General features: G+C 53.6%; 1 protein-coding gene across 2 annotated transcripts in view; it reads right to left on the reverse strand.

The window, feature by feature from the left end:
- The window catches only part of TEX264 (testis expressed 264, ER-phagy receptor), a 40791-nt gene extending 27554 nt beyond the window's left edge, over positions 1-13237 (reverse strand). Inside the window, exons 1-4 of one of the 2 annotated variants that reach the window (XM_037386316.1) lie at positions 13118-13237; positions 12076-12142; positions 10601-10892; positions 4383-4604 (exon numbers count right to left, since the gene is read on the reverse strand). In XM_037386316.1, coding sequence (XP_037242213.1) covers positions 4383-4604; positions 10601-10879 — 501 coding nt within the window. In that variant the 5' untranslated portion in view covers positions 10880-10892; positions 12076-12142; positions 13118-13237. The remainder of the gene's footprint in view (positions 1-4382; positions 4605-10600; positions 10893-12075; positions 12143-13117) is intronic. The other variant, XM_037386317.1, reaches the window with a different exon arrangement.
- Between the last annotated feature and the right edge of the window lie 7911 nt (positions 13238-21148).

Below are 21148 nucleotides of genomic sequence, written 5' to 3' on the forward strand. Positions count from 1 at the left end.
GCAGGGGACAAGATCTCCACCAGAGATCTGTGCACCACAGCGATAAGACCATTGCTGAAATAAAGCATCCATTTGTGCTACTGGCAAGTCAGAGAACTTTCTAAGCTGAAAACAGGTCCAAAAAAACACCCCAAAAAGCACGCAGGAATCAAGATTGCAAAATACAGACACTATTGGAAAATATGCCAGTGGAAGACTTTACAAGCTCTGTATATTTAGCTTATCAAAAAGGAGCAAGAGGTGACTAAGGTACCATAGCCGAAACAAGGAGCAAAGCTCACTCCAAGCTACCAGCCAAAGGAATACTACGTTTCCTGGGCTGTAAACGGGAGCAAGCCATGTCTTTCTAGCACCTTATCAAGCACCCTGCCTCAGCTCCCTGTAGACATGCCAGGCGGGAGCCAACCTGATATCCTCCCAAATCCTTCCTGGTATCACAGAGCCCATGCCAGCCACTGCTGCTTGAGATGCACACTATAAAGCAGTGATTCACAAGCTCACGGAGGTGGGGAACATCCTAGTACAGAGCCCAGGGGAGGTGAAAGAGCTGGGTTTTTGCTGAAAGTTGGAGGATGCCTTTTCAAGACCAGCTAAAGGGATTAAATTCCAGTTTTCCAAGTTAGGCAGAGTCAGAATTTGGAGCCAGCCAGCCTGTGCTCAGGTTCAGAGCAGGGTGCAAGGCAGCCAGGACGATGCCAGCATCACTCTCCTCCTTCATCCCTCCACTTGCACATCATCCTTGGCTGAAGAGAGCACAAAACTGACCCAAAACCCCGTGGAAAGAGACCAAGTTGAGTCAATTGCTTCTAGGGCTGCAGTGGGAGACACCTGCCAGCTCTGCCTTGGATATATCTGCCAGAAGAGCCCAGGGGTTGGGAGATCCAAGCCCACCTGCCTGGCAGTGCCTGCTAGACACCAGCACGGATGCCAAGAGACGCAGGCACATGCAGCCCACTGTGGAAAGCTTGTTACACCCAAGCCAGAATAAATCCTCCTTGAAATGGCAGGAGGTTACAGGGGAATGACCTGCTCCCAGAGCTGTCAGAAAGGGTCTCCACCAGTGAAGAGCTTAGCAGAAGCTCTCCTTTGCACCCAGGAGTCAGGGCTGCTGCGTCTGGCCAGCAGCTGTGCCATGGGGCAGGAGCGTATGCCCCAGGAAAGTGGGACATACCTGCCTAGCAGCAGGGAGAGGCATTGGCAGGAGCTATTAGGGAAGAAACGCTTTTGAGGGACACTAAATAACTGCAGCCTATGCCTTAAATAACCTGTGCTCAGAGCAACAAGCCAGCAGGCTCTCCTGGGCTTCTCCAAAGGCGATTCTAGCCAGCAAGTCACTGCTGCTGCCAGCCTACCATCCCAGGGGAACGATGTCCTCTTACCTGCCAGGGACGGCTGAAGCCATTTCTCCACAGTTCCCAAAAGCCATGGGCTACATCCAAAGAGTTACAGAAATTCCACATCCTGAGCCCCATGAGAGCCAGGGGGGTGAGAATAAATTCTGCGAAAGCAGCCTGACCGCAGCACCTCCTGCTCCATGCCAGCTCATCTCCCTTCTCTCCCTAACAAAAGGAGACTCTGCCATCCTTCTTTTTAATTATTATTATTATTTTAAATTTAAATTTTACTTTTAATATTCCCTGTCGCTCTGAAGGGGCAACAGGCTGGGATAGATGAAGCCCAAGCTGCTAAAAGCTGGCACCACTGCACTCACACTGCTCGAGAAACCTGAGCCATGAGCATCCCTGGTAACTTCAGTGTGGCACCATCGAATCCAGAGGGAGTCATGCTCCCTCCCCATGTCCACCAGCCTTCAGCCTCAAGGGCCTGATGTCCCCAACAGTCAACCTCAGGGAATGACGGGGGAAAGGGTACTGGAGGGCCAGCTCTGGTGGGTCTTCCTCCAGCTCTGTCCAAGACTTCCCCACCACCTCTTGCAGTCCCCCTCCCTCAGCCAGTCCCCAAGCCCTCTGGCTTCTTTGCCCTACACACCCCCTCCAGTCCCCTTCTCCTCCCATTCCCTTCCCCTATTTTTCAGGGCCTCCAAAGCCTTCTCCACCCTCCCTCCCCACCTTCCACGCTTCTCCCTGCCTCCTTCACCTCTTTCTACATCCCCTGCTCCCCCACACCTCCCTCCTATGACTAGGCGGCTATGCCACCCTCTCTCCACTTCAGCCAATTCCCTCTCTCCATGGGAGCCGGTGTTTCATCTCCACCACTGAGCCCCCTTTCAAGCCTCCTGGCTTTTATTATCCCACCCCCTTCCTCCCCGCTGCTGCTGAGACAGGAGGGCAGTGGGGGATCCACGTGCTCAGCAGGCCTGACCCCCAGCTCTCATTAACAACACCCTTCTCAAAGCAGGCACACCATGAGATAAATAAATAAATAAAGCAAATCTCTGTCTCACTGCTGTCTCGGGTTGCTTAAGGGAGCTGGGCGCCGCCGGGGGTGGGATGAAGGATGCTATTTGGAGAAGCTGTCGCCATGGCAACCCCCATTCCCACCACCAAACGGGCACAGGTCACCTGTTTCCATGAAAGTTTCCCCCCCTCCCTCCCCATCCCTCCACCCTGGGAAGTGCCAGCGCGGCCCCAGGGGCACAGGCAGTCCAGCTGGAGGAAGAAGCGGCAGAGATGCTGCTGGCATGGCTGCAAACAGCCTCCAAAGTCCCCCCACGCCATGTCGGAGGAAGCTGGGGCATCCCCACAGTGCAGCATGCAGGGACCAGCAGCACCCTCTGCCCCACACCAGCAAGGCAACCCCACCACCACCCTGCCTGCTTCCCCACAGTCACTCTAACACAGGCCGGGGGGCGTAATGCTCTGCCATGGGACTTGGGAATGGACGCAGGCATGCACCCTGACACACATGCTGTTGGAACTGGGGCAGAGATCAAAATCTGTCCCCTCCCTCTACACGTGGCCCTGGGTGCTGTGCTTCCGTAAGATTTCAGTTATTTATTTTAATTCAAAATGGGCCACTCCCATAGAACGCTGCCAGGTGCTCCCAGAACAACCCATGATTCCCTTTTTAGCTCTAACAACTCCCCCTCTCATGCGACAGATGCGCTTGCCAGGACCTTTCCTCAAGTAAGGCAGCATCAGCCCCATGTCGCCGAGTACTCCTGCAGCCAACCTGATGCTCCCACACACATCAGCCCCCTCCCCGCACACCACACGTCCACCACAGGGCTGGCAGCAGTGCCCAATACCCCCTGCAACAAAACAGCTGGCAGAGCTCCAGGAAGAGACATAGAGGATGAAGCGAGAAGAGGAGATGGGGTTCTACTCTTTACCAGTTCTCCAGCAAAGGCCAGGGGACAGATATGAGCAGTGGCAGTCTCACCCACTGCCAGCATCAACACATCTTCTGCCGGTACCACCAGGCAGCTCCCTAAGGCCGGGGCAGACAAGCGGGTCTGCAAAGAGTCCCCGGCTGAAGTTCTGGGGTTGCCATTCAGGCAGCCATCCTGCGGCACAGCGCAGGCTGGAGGGATTTGCATGGTTCCCCCACAGGGCTGGGAGTTTCGCCAGGAAAAGCAAGTTTATAAATAGTGCGTTTCAACACGAACAAACGAAAGTGGCAGAACTTGACAGTCAGATAAGCCAGGGGCTGAGCGCCGGCCTCTCCCCAGCATCCTCCCCCGCCATGAAGAACGGTCCCTTCCTTCCATCGCCCAGCTGGCCAGGACCATCCTCACTCTCCAGAAAGCCTGAATCTGGAGATGTCTGCGTCAAATGTGCTGCTTGGGAACACCCTTGCCACAGCTGGTCTGTCTGCCAGAGCCAGGCAGCAGAGCTGGCTTAAAAAAAGACCAGAAGCAGGGGGGATGGCCACCTGCTCTGCTCGGGGGCAAGGGTGAACACCCTACAGCAGCCAGCTGCCCAGCCAGGGCCAAGGGCCACAAATTTCAAATTAAGTTTTCATAAGCTCAGAGGTCAGAAAGTTTCTAACTTCTCCTCCCACCCCTGCAGAAGACAGTTACCCCACCGGTAAGGCTGGCACTTGAAAGAGAAGTTTCATGGCATGATGCGTTACACCAAAGGGGCACATATCCGCCAGATCCTAACAACAAGCAAGGCACTCAAGGGGAAAACCAGCTTTTATCTCTGTGTTAAGGAGAAAAGCAGTAAGTCATCAGATGAGAACTTGCTTCTTATAAACACAGAACAGCAGAAAAGACACCCCTGCGCCTACGGAGCGAATGGGAGGACATCCCTACTGGGAAACTACCTGTCAGATTGCAAAAGGAGGAGATCTTGATGGCAGTGCCCAAGGGAAGACATCAAGAGGTTACCCGTCAGAGCAGCCCCATCAGCTGTCAGCCAGATATGTCTCTGACAGTCCACTGAACACATGCGACACTTCATGACACACTTGCTTACCTTGATGTAGACGTCAAGGGCTGGGTGGACACGGTTCACTGCTAGATGGATGGACAATGGCGTAGTGAACGGGAAGGTTGCCATGACCACATGGCTGGGAGCAGGGAAGGAGAAGATCTTGAAGCCATACTTCTGGAACCGCTTGATCTGCTCTTCCGATGGCTTTGCATCTCCCTCACTCAAGATTCTGCCTATGGCAAAACGGCACTTCTCTGGAGACACCTGATCGAGGGGGACAAACAGACGGCATCAAAAGAAGAGAGAGGCTTAAGAACGGCCAAAACCTCAATCTGAAGTGCATGGAGGCAGGAGGCCACCATGAACCAGGGTAAACACAATGGCCCAGCATGTTCGGGCACAGCAAACCAGGTGCCTGCTCCTAACCAGGGCCGATCGTGGCCCACACTGTCCATGCTCCTCCCAGCCCAAGCTCACAGTCCAGTGTGGAACGTACTGCTCCCCTCCTTGGAGGGCAGAGGGACTTGCAGCAGAGAAGAACCAAACCCCACCAGGCTGTTCGCCCAAACCTACTCCAGGTAACAGCTACTGCAGAAAATGTCTCTCCTGCCCCCCCCAACAGAGACCCAACTATCGAGACGTGCTCACTGCTGTCCCCCACTGCAGAACATCCCTGTGACTCCACAGGGGGTGAGGCAGGGCTAAAAAAAGATGTGACCACAACCTGCCCAGCTTGCATCCATCCCACACCCAAGGAGGCTGCCCTCAAGGGGCACCTGCCCCCAGCAGCCACCTGGACACATGACCCACCAGCAGTAAGCCAGAGAGAAATCCAGAGGCTGTTGGGTCCCTCCTAAGCAGGCACATTCAGCCTGGCACAGTTTTAAGGGTGGGGAAACTGAGGCATGCAAGACTTGCATGCAATCACCAAGCTGTGTGTAGTAACACAAAAAGAAACACATCCCCTTCCATCCTGGACCCAAACAACATGCAGAACATAAAACATTCTTTTTCCAGATTTGGGGTTGCCTCCCATTAAGACAGAGGCTGCAGGGCTCCCAGCCCAACAAGGGGGGCTCAAGGCTCTGCTCCTGGAGAGTGATGGCCTACAGGACTCTGGCTATCTCCATGCCAAAGGTGACCCAAGGCCACAGCTTTCATTTCCATTTTTTTAACAAAGTCACACCACTTAAGCTCACATTTAACCATGGCACTAAGCAGGAATGTGGCAGTGGGCAGGAAAGCCCTCAAACTCCTGATACCACCTAAGGCCACAACGTGCCCTCCTACCGCTGAGATCCGAGCCCAGCTCCCTCCCTGAGCCCCAGCCTTTGCCTCCAGCAGCTCTGCTGTCCTTTCCACCCCAAAAGTAATGCCTGAAGAAGGAGCCAGCAGGCAGAGACAAGACTCCTTCCCCCAGGGCACGTTACCCCACACTGCACCCCTTGGCACCCCCTTTCCCTTAAACACCCTTTCATGTTGCATGGCAGGACCATCCCAGAGGGGAAACACAAGCAGATGTGAACAGGAAGGAAGAAAAGACTGTCAGAAGCAGCAGCAGCCATCGGGCTGGGGACAGGCATGCCTGACGGCTCGCTCTTGCCCTCCTGTGCTGCAAGAGGGAGCTGCAGACAGAGCTGTGCCGAGCCTCGCTGCTTTGGGGCAGGGAAGAAGTAGATCCACCCCAAAGATAGCAAGAGGCAGCAGTAAAAGGCACCCATGGGGAAAGGCCCAGATGAAGCAAGGAGATAAGGGAAATTAAATAAAGTTCCTTTAAACATTCAATTTCCATTTACAGCCTGAGCAAAGACAGTTCACCCCTGGCCCCAGAGCAACTGACAGGACCCAAGCTGCTGGAGCAGGCAGCACCACTTGGGCCAGCTGTGTTTGCTTCCTCCCTTCCAACTTTCCTTTTCCACAGCGTGCAGCCTTGCAGGCACTTTCTCAAGGGCAGCAGCAAGGCAGATTTTGCCTGGCAAAGCCCATCGCAAGGAAAGGAAAGAAATACTCCAGTTAAAACCAGCCTTTCCCTAACAAATTTGTCCTTTTGGGTGGGCAGGTGCTGATCAAAGCTTCTGGCTCCCCAAAGTGCCCTGACAGAGAAGTTTTGGAAATTACTGCTTAACCTATTCAGCAGCTTTGCTGATGGGAACAAATCCCATTCCTGCATTCAGAGAATGTTTTGGCCTCATCCATCCAACGCTTGGGCACAGGCTGGTTGCTGAGCATGTGAACATGTGGACTGCAGGCAAAAGCCCCTAGCATGGGCCAACAGCTAAATGTGAGCAGAAGCACTTGGTTGGAGCTGAGCACAAACCCACCCGCCACATGCAGGCATTGCTGCGGAGTTATTTTTGCTCCTGCCAGAGGTGGAAGAAGGAGGGAGAAGTCCTCTGGGCTGCTAAATATTAAATAAAAAGAGAAAAAAAAAAGGTGTGAATTAATATTAATCTCGTCCATTAAAACACATAAAACATTGCTGGCAGGGGTTCGGCAGCACTCAGGGAGCATCCTTGTGTGAATGTCAGAGAGCCAGGAGCCTGCAGGGAGCCCCAGGGATGTCGGTGACAGCGGCTGCCCTGAGGCCTGGCATGACCCCGAGGCAGCCCACACGCTGCAGGCCATGGGGCTCCCCCTGGCCCCACTCCCAGCCACAGCCAGCACACAGCCACTGCTCTCCAGCTCTAGCATCGCCATCCTCTCTGCTAGTAATAGCTTCCTTTGCCCACAAGTCCACCAGCACAGCAAACACTGCTTGGACACCTGCTGGTCATCAACCTCTTCCTGCCACAGTGCCAGAGGCACCAAACCCCCAGGAGCCAGGCTCGAGGTGGCTGGCTGGCCAGAGCCTGACAGCACTCAGCCAGGGATGCTGACGGACACAATGGGCAGCAAGCATGTTTTGCTGCCTGATGACAAAAGGTCTATTTTTGGTGACAAGTCAACATCCGCAGTGGGTGGCCAGCTCTGGGTGGACCAAGCTTTACCAGAGGGTGATTCACCGAGGAGAGCACTGAGAATGAGGAGGTCATCTCTTCCTCCCAGGGGAAAGGCAGCCTGGGTGGCCAACCCCACCCCGCTGGACCCCCAGGAACAAGATCATCATGTCCCATGCCATCATGGCTACAGTGGGTACGAGCACACAGGGACACCCCACAGGACACCCGAGTGCTCAACACCTGAGCCAGCACCTCAGGCACGTGCGCTGCAGCCCCCAGCCAAGTGACCCACCCAAAACCAGCCCCTTCCTGCCCAAGGACATCCTCATACTCAGCACCCTGCCTGGCCTGCACTGCCCATCAGTGAGATGCAGATGTCTGTGGGAACCAATTTAAGAGCCACAGATCAGCCCATGGAAGATGTCACTGGCACCCTGGCTGCTCCAGCAGACCCAGGTCTGATGTGTGCTCATGATGTCAGGCGAGAGGAGGCTCCTGCCCCGTGCACAGCTGCAGGCACCAGAGCTATGTCCTGCACAGCCCCGCTGTGCCCCAGACACCATAGTACCTACAGAGGCAGCAGGCTCGCGCTGATGTCACCTGCCCAATGCCATGAGCAAAGGCAGCTCTTCTGGAGAAGGGCAAGGGCTGCAGGGCTGCCTGCCAAGCCTTTGAGGGCAGGTTAGGCTCCCATCGCAAGAGCCAACAGCATGGCCACCAGAGCTTGAGACGCCTGGTCGCAGAGATGCATTATAGGCTTTGCTGGTCCCCCAGAGCTTCCAGCAACCTCCAGGCTCACTCCACATGTGTGGCACCCAGAGCCTTTGTTGTGCCATCCTGAGCACCACCTGTCCAGCAGGCTTCAAGAGGAAGGCAATTCCCCTGCCCAGCGTCATCACCAGTCTCCCAGCCTGACCCATGGACTTGGTCCATGTACCCTCTAAAACATCTAGAGACCCACACAAACTCACTACCGTCCTTCGCAAAAGTTGCACCGTGGACTATAGCTCCCCACAGTATCCTGCCCTGTGCAAGGAGCTCCTCTCAGCTTGCACACCAGCTGAAGGCACTCACAACCCATGCCAGATCAGTGGCCAGTCCACGAGCAAGCAAATACAGAACCCTCAGTGGGTGGGAAAGAAGGCCTTCAGATCTAGTAGCATGCTCCAGTACAGACTGGGCACTGGCTGGGCCACCAGCAGAGGTCCTGGTGTGCCCTGACCAAAGCAGGCCAAGTGCTTTCTCCACTGGCTGACCCCTGAATCCAGAGAAACCTCCAGTCATTGACACCATGATGGGCCTCCTTGGCTACCAGATGCCATTCAGCCATGCTGGCAGAGAACATCTTCCCCTCCTGAGACCCCCCAGCTACAAAAGTAGAAACAGCTGGCTTTCAAAACCTTGGGCGGCTACCAGAGACAAGTTCTGCAGGCCCACTGCCTGCTCCAACCACAGGGTGAGTAAAGATGCAGGAAGAGGAAAAAAAAAAAAAAAAAAAAAGGAGAGACGAGACAGGGCTAGAAATGGGAGGAAGCTTCATCCTGCACAGACGGCCCAACTTTCCAGGGTCATGCAAGAGTCATTCCCTCCCATCCTCACCTGGTGCTGCCAGGGAAAGCATTCCCCGTGCCAGATGTGGCAGGAGTCACCACAAATATCTTTATCAGTATCTGTGGGCCTCAGCAATACAAGCTTTCATTAGCCCACGCTTCGGCAAACAGAGGGGGAAGGCACAGGGCCCAAGCACAAGGTCTGCAGGGCAACCACAGGCATGTCTGCATCATGTCCCTGGAGCAGGGCAGCACCAGGCACGGATGTTGAGCCCTTCCAACATCAACTGGCCCACTCCACTCCCAGAGATGCGGGGGAAGCAGCAGCAGCACCAGGGTTCTCAACTCCAGACAAGGCCCCTGACACAAAGACAAGGCCACATATTAGTGCTGGGGAAACTGGCCACTCTGATCACGTGGGCCCTAGCGCCCCAGGCACTCCCCAAGGCTCCCATCCCTCACCTGCTCCAAACATGACATTTCTTGCGCACAGAAGTGTCCAAGCACATCTAGTTGCACCTTGCCTCTGCCCGGCTCATCCTGGGGGTTGGGCGCAAGTTCCCCTCACCATCCTCCTTTCCAGGCCAGGAAAAGACACTGCAGAGTGTCTCTTTTCTGCCTCCCACGATCCAGAAGCAAAAACTGGGTAAGTCAGCTCATCACAGGATACAAAGTGGCTGAGCACACCAGGCTCCACCAAGCACAGTCAAGCTCAATGCTTTCTTGCCTCTGGTATCTTCCTGTCACAGTCCACTCAGAATCATGTTTTCATGGACAAGATCCCTCTAAGCAGGTCCAACCTTTGGGAGCACCCTCTTGCAAGCAATGAAATAGGGTTCCTAAAACATGACAGGCACCAGGCAAGAAGCAGAAGCACAGGCAAAAGCACTGGGCAAGAACTATCAGCTCATGTGCTGTGCCCCACGCCAGCCCACAGCACACACGCACAGCTGCTGGCCACTCTGCCATCCCTCCCCCCCCCAGCATTCCTCCACGGTCACACTAGCTACTGCAGAATTACTGAGGAGCCAAGCTGTCTGCCACAGACAAGTGCCCACATGCTGTTATTTGGAGACCCCAGTGCCACCTAGCATCAGCTGCCAGACTCTTCACCCCCCAGCAAGCTCTGATGCATTTTTGTTTGCTCCTTGTCCTGGACCGTACCCACTAGAGTAGCTAGCTCAGCCACCAGGCAGTACACTTTCTGCTCACCTCTCAGCTGAAGAGCATCATGGAGTAACTATTTCATCAGACAGGAGCCCTTAGTACACATCACCTGAGGTTTCAGTAGGAACTCTCAGGGGATGAAAGGGAAGCTCAGAAACACATGAGAGCACTAGAAACAAGAGAAGGAGTATGGGTGAGGACAGAGCAAGCTGAGCAGACCATCTGCTTTCAACCACATTGCTGCAAGCCCAGAAAGAGCCCCCTGCAGCCAGGGGATCTTCCAAGGAATGCTTCACCTCAGGGTCATGAAAATTGGCCTCTGCTCCATAACCAGATCCATTATCCTGCTGATAGCTCCTGCTGAACAAGTTATCAGAAGACAGCAAACTTCCCTCACCCAATGCTTTCTAATTAGGGTTATCCAAGAAACTATCTTCTTTCAGGTGCCCTTCCCCACAGAGCATCCTCTGCAGATCTGGGAGACCCTGTGAATCCCAGTGCTCATCTACGGAGCATAAGCTGCAAGTGCCTGAACCACAGTCAAAGAGCACCCTGAGCCAGAAACCTGGGTGCTGACCACGAGAGCTTGCTGGCCCCATCTTACCGTGTGAGGGTTGTCGTAGTAAACACCGATGGAGCAGAGCTTCGACGAGATGCTGCAGCCGTCTGTGAAGAGCTGCCCGGATTCACCATATGGGCCTACCCTGAACTTGTAGGCCAGCGTGATGTTGCCGACAGGTGGGGAGCCAGCACTCACAACAACCTCCGTGAAGAGCCCCGAGTAGACAACAAAACCAAAGATGGTCAGCAGCAGCAGTGCAACCACCACTGCAATCAGCCCAAGGAGCATCCAGTCGGATGTGATGGACACTTGGTGCTCCATGCTTCCTGATGCACTAGCAGCAAGAGGAGAGAAGAAAAAGGAGGGGAGTTATACTAGCACTCCGACAAGCAATCGCTCTCTAAAGCTATTTATTTGCAGCGGAACACATCCACTTCCAATTCCACTTACGTGTGAAGCTTAAAGACAGTGGAACCCCCCCAGAAGCCTCCTGTATATTAGTCCCGTGTTGCATCAGCCTGTTTCAATTGGTCACCAGGTACAAATTATACTGCTTCAGTGCCTCCTGGGAATGAGGTGGTTATGGAGAGGTACTTTCACCATCTCCCTAGAACCAGCCACATCACTCGCATCCAGACTTGTATCCAGGAAAGACCGAAAACCAGCCAGGAGCCCACATCACCCAACAGATTAACAGATACACAGCTCTGGACTAAGGATCAGGGCACCATAATCAAATAATGTATCATGTATAGATACCAGATCTGACATTGTGACCAGGACAGGCCCTTTATCAAAAAGTCTAGAAGCCCAGGCCTTAAACGACCCAAATGAGGACCATGCCAGTTCAGAGCTGAGCCCTGCATTCAGATCCAAGCACCCAGAGAGGCTCAGAAGAAGCTGAAGACCCTGCTAGAAAAAGCATCCCCAACACACTGAGGTGCAATGAATTACCAGTACTCCTTTCAGATGTTTTTTTTCCTCTTTTTACCCTAAAAGTTTTTATAACCCCAACCAAATCTTCCTGTTTTGTTTGGCATCTTTTCTCTCTTGCACTGACTGCGGGACACAGCAGCCTGGTGAACGCCTCCTGCTTGTTTTCACCCACTGAGCATAACTGCTCTGGGGAGTTGCAACCCAAATTGTAGAGAGTTGTTTGTGTTTTATTCTCCCTTGAAACACAGCTCTGGTCACAAGGACCGGCTGCAAGGCTCCCCTAGGAATTTCACAAGACCTAGGTTTGAAACGGAAGGTTGAAGTAAACAATTCACCTTTACCTCCATGTTATAAACACACTTTGTCCAAAAAGAGTCGTTCACAGTGGCTGCTGCTTGCTCAGCTTTATGGCAAGAGAAAAGCCACATCCTAGTAGGAACCGCAGGTGGCTCTGCTCTGCTCGACCCGGGTGAGTTGTGGTACAGCAAAACCAAGCCCTGCAGAGCCGGCACTGCCGGTTGCGCTCTCTGTGCCGTGCCAGTGCCAGGCTGGGCACTGTCTCACACCATGGCCCTGCTCACCTGAAAAACCAGCTCAGCCCAGAAACGGTTCAAGGCATCTGATGCACAGGGGTGTGGGATCGGTGCGCTGCAGCAGGAAAAAATAAGTATCATTGCTTCCTTTCAAAATGAAAAAAAAAAAAACCACCAAGGCCAAAAGCAAAACAGTCACAGCAGAGCAGCTGCAAGGCGCCTGCTCCCCAAAGGAAGGGTGTCCTGGGGAGCGCCTTGTCCTGCAGGACCCTGCAGGCCGAGATTTCTTCCCAAAAGTCTGCGGCTGGACACACAGGCACCAAGAAACACGGAATCTGGAAAGGAGCGGCGAGGGAGGACGATGTCCTGCAACCGCCTCCGCTGGCGTGTCCCAGCGCGGGCCGTGCCCCTGCTCCCCGGGCCGCAGCCGGTGCCGCTCCCGGGCAACCCGGCAGCAGAGCTCTGGCAGCGGCACCCGTTGGCCCGGCCATAGGGTATACATCCTATACATCCGTGCCGCCAGCCAGCAGCACCGCGCCCCTACAGCCAGCACAGCTTTATTAGTTCAGATCACGGCTCTGGGGGCCCCCCGTGAGCTGCCAGTCCAACACCCTGCCCCAGGGCCCTGCCGACGGCTGGCCCTGGAGGAGAGGAGGGCATTTTTGGCTGTTTTACCGGTTCCCGGGGCTCGCTCCCCACCGGCGGCAGGCACGTGCGGTTCCCCAGGGCGGTGGGAGCCGGCCCTGCCGTGCCCAAGGCCGTGACCCCCCCCGGGTGCCCGTGCCGGGGCGAGGGGGCCGAGCCCGGCGGCCCCACTAAGCGCCCGCGGCGGGCGGCCCCCGGCCCTGGCCGGCCGCAGGCAGCGCTCACACCGGCGCGGGCTGCGACCGCCGCCGCCGCAGCGCTGAGGGACCCGCCGCCGCGCCCGGCCGGCGCCCCCCAGCTGCAAGCAGGCCGCGGCCCGGGGGGCCGGAGCGAAGCGGGGCGTGGGACTGGCCCGCCCGGCCCCGCCGCTCACCCCCCGTCCCGCAGAGACACCCCCAGCCCCGGTGACGGCCGGAGGGCTCCAGCGCCCCGCCGCTCTCCTCACCCGGGGCTCGCCGGTGACGGCCGGCCCGGAGCGATCCCGGCGCCTCGCTCGCCCCGCCCCCGCTCGCGCGGGGCCGCGGGGCCCGCCCCGGCTCCGACAGGCGGCTGCGCGCGGGAGGAAGTGCGGGGCGCGCGCCCAAGAGGGGCGGGGCCGGCGGGCGGGGCGGGACGCGGGCCCGTGCCACAGACGGGGCGGGGGCGGAGCTTTCGGCGAGGACAGCCCCACCCCCCCCAACCCCCGCGGCTCACTGTGCCGGCTGGGGCAGCGGGAGCGCCCTGCCGAGGGGAGCGCCCCCTGGCGGACGGGCAGCGGGGCCCATCCGCCCCGAGCCGAGCCGGGCCGGGCCCTGACGGTGCGGTGGGGCCCGGCCCCTCCTGGGGTCTCCCTGCCGCGCGGCACCCCCAGCCCTGCGCCCCTCAGCTCGGGAGCTCCTCACCGTGCCGCAGGCAGGGCCGCGGGGCCAGGGCCGGCAGGCCCCCGTGGCAGGCCCGGCTCTCCCCTCACAGACCGCCGAGATGCTGCTGGCCAGGAACGACGGCGGATGGCGTTGTGTCCTCCAGCTTGCCCGGTCCTGGGGCTGCGGCCGCTCGGTGCCTGTCCCAGCTGCACGATCCCCGAGTTTCAGGCTCCGTAACAGCCGGAGCCTCCCATTACTGGGCTCCTGCCCTCAGGTGCTGGATGAGCAGGCACCACCGTGCTAGAGGACGCACTGGCCGTGCGTCAGGGCCCACACCACAGGGCCTGGCCGGTCGGGGCAGTGGGCAGGGCTGGCCACCTCCTCAGCCCCGGTGCCCGTCACACCGAGCCCAGAGGGGGGTTGAGTGGCCGCTGACACGTTCCTGCAGGCCCATCGCTGGGGCTGTTGCAGCCCGGCTGCTGCCCGTGTTTGGGCTTTCCTGCTGCCCAGCGGGAAGGGAGACCAGCCAGACAGCTCGGACAGCACTAGCCAACAAGGGGCAGCACCAGGAAAGTTAGAGTTAGGCGTTTGTTTCATTCAAGGGTTCTGGGACATTGGCCAAATATTATCGGTTCATTTGTCCTTCCCTCAGCCTGGGGAAAGCATAGGGCACTACCCGCCAGCAGCCAGGAGGCCGGTTGCTTTCTCTTCCATCAGCCTGGCTTTATCAACCACAGGGAAACCACGCTAATGAGTTGCGGAAGACCCACAAAGCTTCAGCCAGCACAGGAGCTGGTCAGGAGCACCATCATCTTGCGTGCCCCTCACCACCCCAAGCTCTGATGTGCCCCAACAACTTCTGTCACAAGGCAGCTTCACAGCCTGCTGCCACCTCATGATGCCTTTGGGAGCATGCCTCAGCCTGCAGCTCCCCACAGAGCACCAGTGCTCAGCCCTCTGCTGCTTCACAGACAACTCAGGTCCCTGTTTCTTTTCAAGGAATGGGACCAAGTACAGTACCTGAGAGAAGCAAGCAGTCTTCCCCACCTCCTGCTCCTCTGTCAGGAGAGACATGCTGGAAGGGCCCAGACATAATCTCCATCCTCTTTTTCTTCTCGCTATATAAAACCAACCCTCACACCTCTTTCATTCCACCAAGCTCTCTCCAGCCTCTTCAACCCTCTTAGCAGGGAAAGTTCGCTCTCCACTGGCACACACAAACAACCCGCCCACCCAGCACCTCGAGATGCAGCAAGAAGCAGCAGTGGAGTCAACCGCCATCTCTCCTGCTGTGGTTTCACATCCATTTCCCATACGTCCCAACTCCCTCTGTCAGGGCTGTTTGCAGAGGGAGTTCCAGGCACTGTTTTTCACCAATGTGAAGCCAAAGAGCTCATTTATGAACAGTCATTTGAAATCCTGTAATACTTGCCTTTCTCCAGCACCTTCATAGTGAGGATCTCAAGGTTTTCTGTTAAACGGTAATTAGTTAAACCTCAGAGGCCCTCCTTCTATTTGGCATTACAGCTTTTTTTGCAGCTGGAAGAAAATATTTCAGCTTGGTTACGTGTCTTGCCTGAAGCCATGTAATGAATCACTGGCAGGAAGAGGAACAGAACTCAAAAGCCCTTTAACTGCCAGCTCTGGCCATCAGACACTTCTCTTTCTTCCAGTCTTGGAGTTATTTAACTCAGCACACATTTAATACTTAACACATATGTTTTCCCATTACAACAGCAAATGCTAAAATTCGGGTCTAATTTAACAGCATCATTCCTTCACTTTGAAACAGCACATCAAGAAGAGCCGAGGCAGAAAGGATGGTAAAAACATGTGCTCTTTGGTGGGCTCCCTGGGTTGTCCTCACCTGCTCCACCACATGGCACCCCATCGCTGGCCTCTGGCAGTGTCAGCCAGGCCCACGCTCCAGAGGGGGTCCGGGGTTCCTGGGTGGCTGTTATGGCAGACACTTGGTTTCAGCAGACTTGTTTGGGCTGTGCTGGGCCCCACACCTCTGATGGGATATGCAGATCAGCCTATTCTCATTTAAATTCTCTCTTAGTTGCAGACAGGAAGAGGTGGGCTGTGAGCAGTAGCAGATGTGGGCAAGCTGGCAACAATTCTCCACCCACCCGAGTCACTCTCTAGAGTGGCACTGGCTTCATCCCAGCAGTAGCAGTCAGCAATGATGCTCAGCAGGTCAGTCACCGCACCCCACTCCCCCAGTGCTCCACATCGTCTCGGCAGAGCATGTGGTACCTGTGCCAGGGCACTCAGCTCAGCCTGTGGCCCAGACCCTGGCTTCCCAGTTCTGCTCTCATCTGCTGGACCCTCCATCTCCTGCTCCCACAACCCAGCAAGATATGCCATTGTCCTTCCTCTCCCAGCTGCCCCGGGTGCCTTCATCTGCTGGAGAAGGTGAGCTGAGCTTCATGAAATTCACTTTGTATGCCCAGTAAGCAAATAGATGTGGTAAGGATGCTTATCACCTTGGGAACGTGGCAAAACATAAATAAGTCTGACTAACTCAGCATGGAAATACCCTCCCTAGAGGGGCAGGCAAGAGGCCAGAACAGAGTGTGCAGCTGTGGGGAATTTCCATCAGCATCACACAGATGTGCTGAGCTCTAAAGTCCTTCCTGGCTGCCCGTAACACGGTAGCTTCACATTGCCGTTGATGAACCAAGACCGGCACTTGGTCCCCTACAGACAAGGGAGACCAGCAGCTGTTGGAATAACTGGAAGGAAAGCAGCACAGGCACGTGGAAAATGATCAGCTGGTAGGCAGGAGGCTGCCTGCAGAGGCAGAGCCGGAGGCCAGGGGCTGTTTCTCAAAGAATCCCAAAGCTACTTTCCTCAGAGCAAGATGGATGACCAAATAGCACAGTGGTCCCATCCATCATGGTGTTCAGTTTGGCCACGTCTCAGGACCTGCGTGTCCCCGCTCCAGCTATCCCACTGCTGAAGGATCTCCTCCCACCACCTTGCCACCTGCCCACGCTGCTGGGACCCACTCCAAAACCTTCCCTGTTTTTATCGCCTGCCCAATCCACCCCACACTGGGAACTGGAGAAGTTCTCTCCAGAGGAAAGACACTGCGAAGGGCAGGGGCTGCCCCGGCAGAGCTCAGCAGGGCAGCAGGCAGCACTGGGCTCTGCGGTCAGGCATGAAGGGCTGTTTGGGGCTGTTGGGGTCCAGTGAGCAGGAGCAGGCTGTGGCTCAGCATTTACACCAGGAAGGTTTCAGCCGCTGGCCTCCTGAAGCGCAGGGTTAGTGTCACTGGTGGCATTAGTCAGGGTGCTGGGTGCAGGGTGCAGGAGGTTCTCTGGAAATCATCCCCAAAGGCTACACAGGACAGCACAGCCTTACCCCTCTGTATAACGGCTTCTGCTTCCTCGTCACCCACCAGCGGCAACATAAACTTAATATTTACCACTGTGGAGCTTCTTGTACCAATTGATCAATTTTCTAAAATACTGAAACCACAAAATTTCAACAAAATACTGTTGAAATGAAACTGCTTTTGATGGGAAAACTGTGGTAGAAGACTAGGAAAGGCTCACACCTGCACACGTGCCCCTGCGAGAGCCAGGCATGTGAAAGGCAAACTGTGCGGAGCCTGGCAGCACTTCAGCCCTTCACCTTTCGGTGCCTCCACTAACGCAAAAGAGGAGATACACTGGAGGATAAAGTATGGATCCATTGTTTCGCCTTCAGATTTAAATTCATTTCCCACTGCATTCTTCTGTATTTCTTTCTTGTGACAGGAATTCAAAATTCACAGTGTTGCAGAGTAAAAGAAAATGCATTTATGTCTTTTCAGACAAACTTAAAAGTGTTAAGAAATATGCAAATTAGTCTTATGGTTTACTGTCTATTTAGGCCACAAATTCTGAACAGCAAACTGTTTTCCTCTTGGATCTATTAGCAAGAATGGTCTTGTAATTAAATGCAAAGTTTTTAAGTTATGGAATGGACTTTTCAGGCAGGCATGTTAGCTTCCCTGCCTCCTGCCTTCTGAAACCACAAGGGTCAAGTTCAGAATCTCGTCATGTTCAGGTCCCAGCCCTGAGCCATACAAACCTGGATGGGGTAGGATCCACTCACTAAATCACAACTGAAGCTGCCAAACCAAACAGAACGGACTGCAGTGATGGACAAAACACTCAATAATGCCTGTACAGTGTCTTGAGCAGCAAAGACTTAGAGCAGTAAGAGAAGGAGGAATTTCCAGTTTGGAGACAAGTCCTTTCCAGTCTGACACATGGCATCCTATGATTTCTCGATAAATTTACCATGTGCTACCTTTAAGACAACCAGGGTCCTTGCTCCTGTAAACAGCTTTTTCAAACACTTCCTTTGGAGAGGTGGGAGTCACTAGAAGGTTCCAATCCACATCTATTTAGAACTTGTGTGTACCCATCTTTTCATGTGTGTGTGGATTGACTTCAGTCTTTGGTGAGTTTTATTTTTTAATTTTTTAGGGCGAAAACTTTTGGGGGAAACATCTCATTATGGCTTTCATTTTGCTGGGGTAAATAAATTTTTAAAAAGTTGTGTTCTTACAGATCACTCTCTGCTCCCTTTTTCTACGTCTATTTTAGAATAGGAATGCATAGAATTAGACAGATTACTCCAGGTATTTTGCCAGGCCCTTTGTCTTACTCCTGATTTCTGTCATGGGGAATTTTCATGGATACTACAAGCAAACTTTCATGAAGTTATAGAAGAAAAACTTTTGTACGTTGTAGCCTATGAGCTCCTCCTTTTGCTATCAAAGCACTGAACAGCAGTTTAGAATTCTGCACCTCTGATGATCAGCTATTTAGATCAGCAAGATACTAAGGTGGGGTTTATTTAACATATTGTGTTGGAGCTTTCATCTTTTCCTTTCAGATGTCACATCACCGCTGGTAGCTCCTGTGAATGACAAGCAGTCATTCAGACTCCCCTCCCCAAGGCCAGCAATCGCATTTGTACATCGCTTTGATTTTCTGTGAATAAAAGATCACTTACGAGTCTGAAGGGATGCATCATTCATCTTTGAACTCCCCTGAAAATAATTTTAAACCATTTATAGCTCCAGTTGTTTGGAACTAGGGTGTACAACTTTGGACTCATGACCAAACAGGTCCTGGCCAATTCCTCTCATGATGCCGGGCACGGGCCAGTGCTCAGGCGGGATCTCTTCTCTGCACCCATGTTCTATTCTCCTCAACCAGTAGTGATGCTTCTCACTGGGGTTTGTGTTCCATCCAGAGAGGAGTATCTCTGCCTGCACTGTGAATATCGGTACCTCCTACTGCAGTGTATCACATGCACATGAGGAACCAGGAACATACAAATCTTTTCCTGGGGGAAAGTATTTTCTAGGGACATTTGCATTGAGATATTGTCTCAATTTCTCCTCCTGTGGCATGCCTTCAACTTTCATTGTCTTAGCGGCAATTGTGTACTTCCTTCTTCATCCCGAGGATGATATTGTATTGTCTTTGGGCTACAGAAGAATATACATCTATAAACCACGCTTTTCTGTCTCATTTTTTTCCAACCTCCTCTCTCGTACGTGAAGTCTAGATTAAGTTTAGATTTTTTTCTTGTCAAAAACATGAGATAGTTTACCCAGAGTATTCTTCTGGTTTCCATCCAGGCAGAAACAAGAAGGAAAGCATGAACACGCCATGCTCTGTGCCTCTGGATTTGCAAACGATGCTTGCAAAAAGTGCTGGTTTTGATGTGGTCTCATCAACAAGCTCATTTTCTACAGCAAGTGACACTTTAGACTGTCATCCAGCATTTTTAATGAGGGATCCCTTAACAGGCTTCAGGGATTTCAACAGGATTTTAAGAGCCTTACACAACTGCACGCTGGTAACCAGAGAGGAGTTGACGTTCCACAAAGCAAAGCAGCTCAGTGGTAATGATACCAACAGAGCTTTCATGCCAATGGTTCTCCTGTAGTTTTATAAGAGTGACTGCAGAAGCAACAACAAACATGAACATTTGTCCCAACCTTGATTGCTAGCTTCAAAACCAGAAAGCTAATTTGTTATAGCCATGTTGTGCTCCTGTTTTTAATGCACATGTGTAACTAGCACTTTTAAAAACCCCTCTGGCAGCTGTGTAAAGAATTACACTACAATGACAACTCCACATTTAAAGTTGAAAGATATTTTTGTTTTGAGATTTTCATCTCCTTCCTGGCAAAAAACTGTCTTGAAAAAATACTTCACAAGCCTCTTCCAAAAAAAGCACAACTGTGGGGAGCTGCTGTAAATCTGAGGAGGTGGAGATCTTCCAAAAAGGACTTTCAGAAGCCCTGATTGTTTATACTCATATTTCCCTCACTTTTCCTACTACCTCATGTTGTAGTGGACACACCATTCATAATAAAAGCTATTAAACACAGATGATTTCTGACATTATTCCAGCTCAGCACGTCACTCCTTGCCTCCTACAAGCATCTCTGCCTAGGGGTGCACTGCCACCCACCAGGAGTGCATTTCCCCAAGATTACTGACTTGCAGAGGTGGTGGAAATGTTTCCCGCTGTACTGAAACTTCCAAGTTTTAAGCCCTGGCTGGTTCTCTCAGTTTACAACCAGGTCAGGTGAGGCCACCTGCAAACCAGAGTGGGGTGCAGCACTCCCACTGCACCGATGGCTTCGGTTCAAACTGGACTGCATCTAAGCCCACCACTGCAGCTTTGCTAGACAAGCATGTTTATGAGTGCCCCCATAGAAGAGCTTGTTTCAGCTGATCTGATTTCTTCAGGAGGCCTGAACTGTCTCCTGTGGCTGCTCTTCTCCTTCCCTTGACTACACAGCTTGAACTGCTAATGCTGACATAGGCTTAACTTCACAGCAACAGAGCACAGAAGCGTGAATCCCATCCCCTGTGACACCAAGTATGACATAGTGAGAAGAGAAACCATTTAAAGGGAGATCCAGGAATATTTTTAATCCTATATTTTATTCAGCTGTAATGCCAAATATGATCTGCATCTGAATTTTGAGTGCACAGTCCTACCACCAGCACGGGGGAGAAGACAGTAGAGAGTGTCACAACTAAGCATTGCAGTGTTCTTGTCTTTTTATTGCTGCTGTGGAAAAGAGGATAATGTGTGAGAAACCCTTGCACTGAACCAGAACAGCAATGGCCAGTAGAAATCGCATTGCCCTCCTCTGCATAATACAGCTTCACCTTCCTTCCCTCCTTGGCTCGGTCAGGGTCAGTGCCTTCATTTCCAAGTGGGTAAAAACAGATGCACACAGTTTCTTTGGCTTAAGCAACAGCCTGAGCCCCTCCAGATGCAGCTGATGTGGGTCCCAACTCTGCATTACCAGTGGGTCAAGGGAGGCAACGCTTCCCCTTGACTCAGCACTGGTAAGGCCACACCTGGACTGCTGGGTCCAGTCCTGGGCTCCCCATTACAGGAGAAACGTGGACATACTGGAGAGAGTCCAGCGAAGGGCCATGAAGGTCGTTAAGGTACTGGAGCATCTCTCCTATGAGGAGAGGCTGAGGGAGCTAGGGCTGTTCGGACTGGAGAAGGCTCAGGGAGATCTTACCAATGTATATAAATACGTGAAGGGAGGGTACAAAGAGGATGGAGCCAGGTTCTTTTCAGTGGTA

This window comes from Falco rusticolus, chromosome 4 (assembly GCF_015220075.1).
Source record: "Falco rusticolus isolate bFalRus1 chromosome 4, bFalRus1.pri, whole genome shotgun sequence".
Lineage (NCBI taxonomy): Eukaryota > Metazoa > Chordata > Aves > Falconiformes > Falconidae > Falco > Falco rusticolus.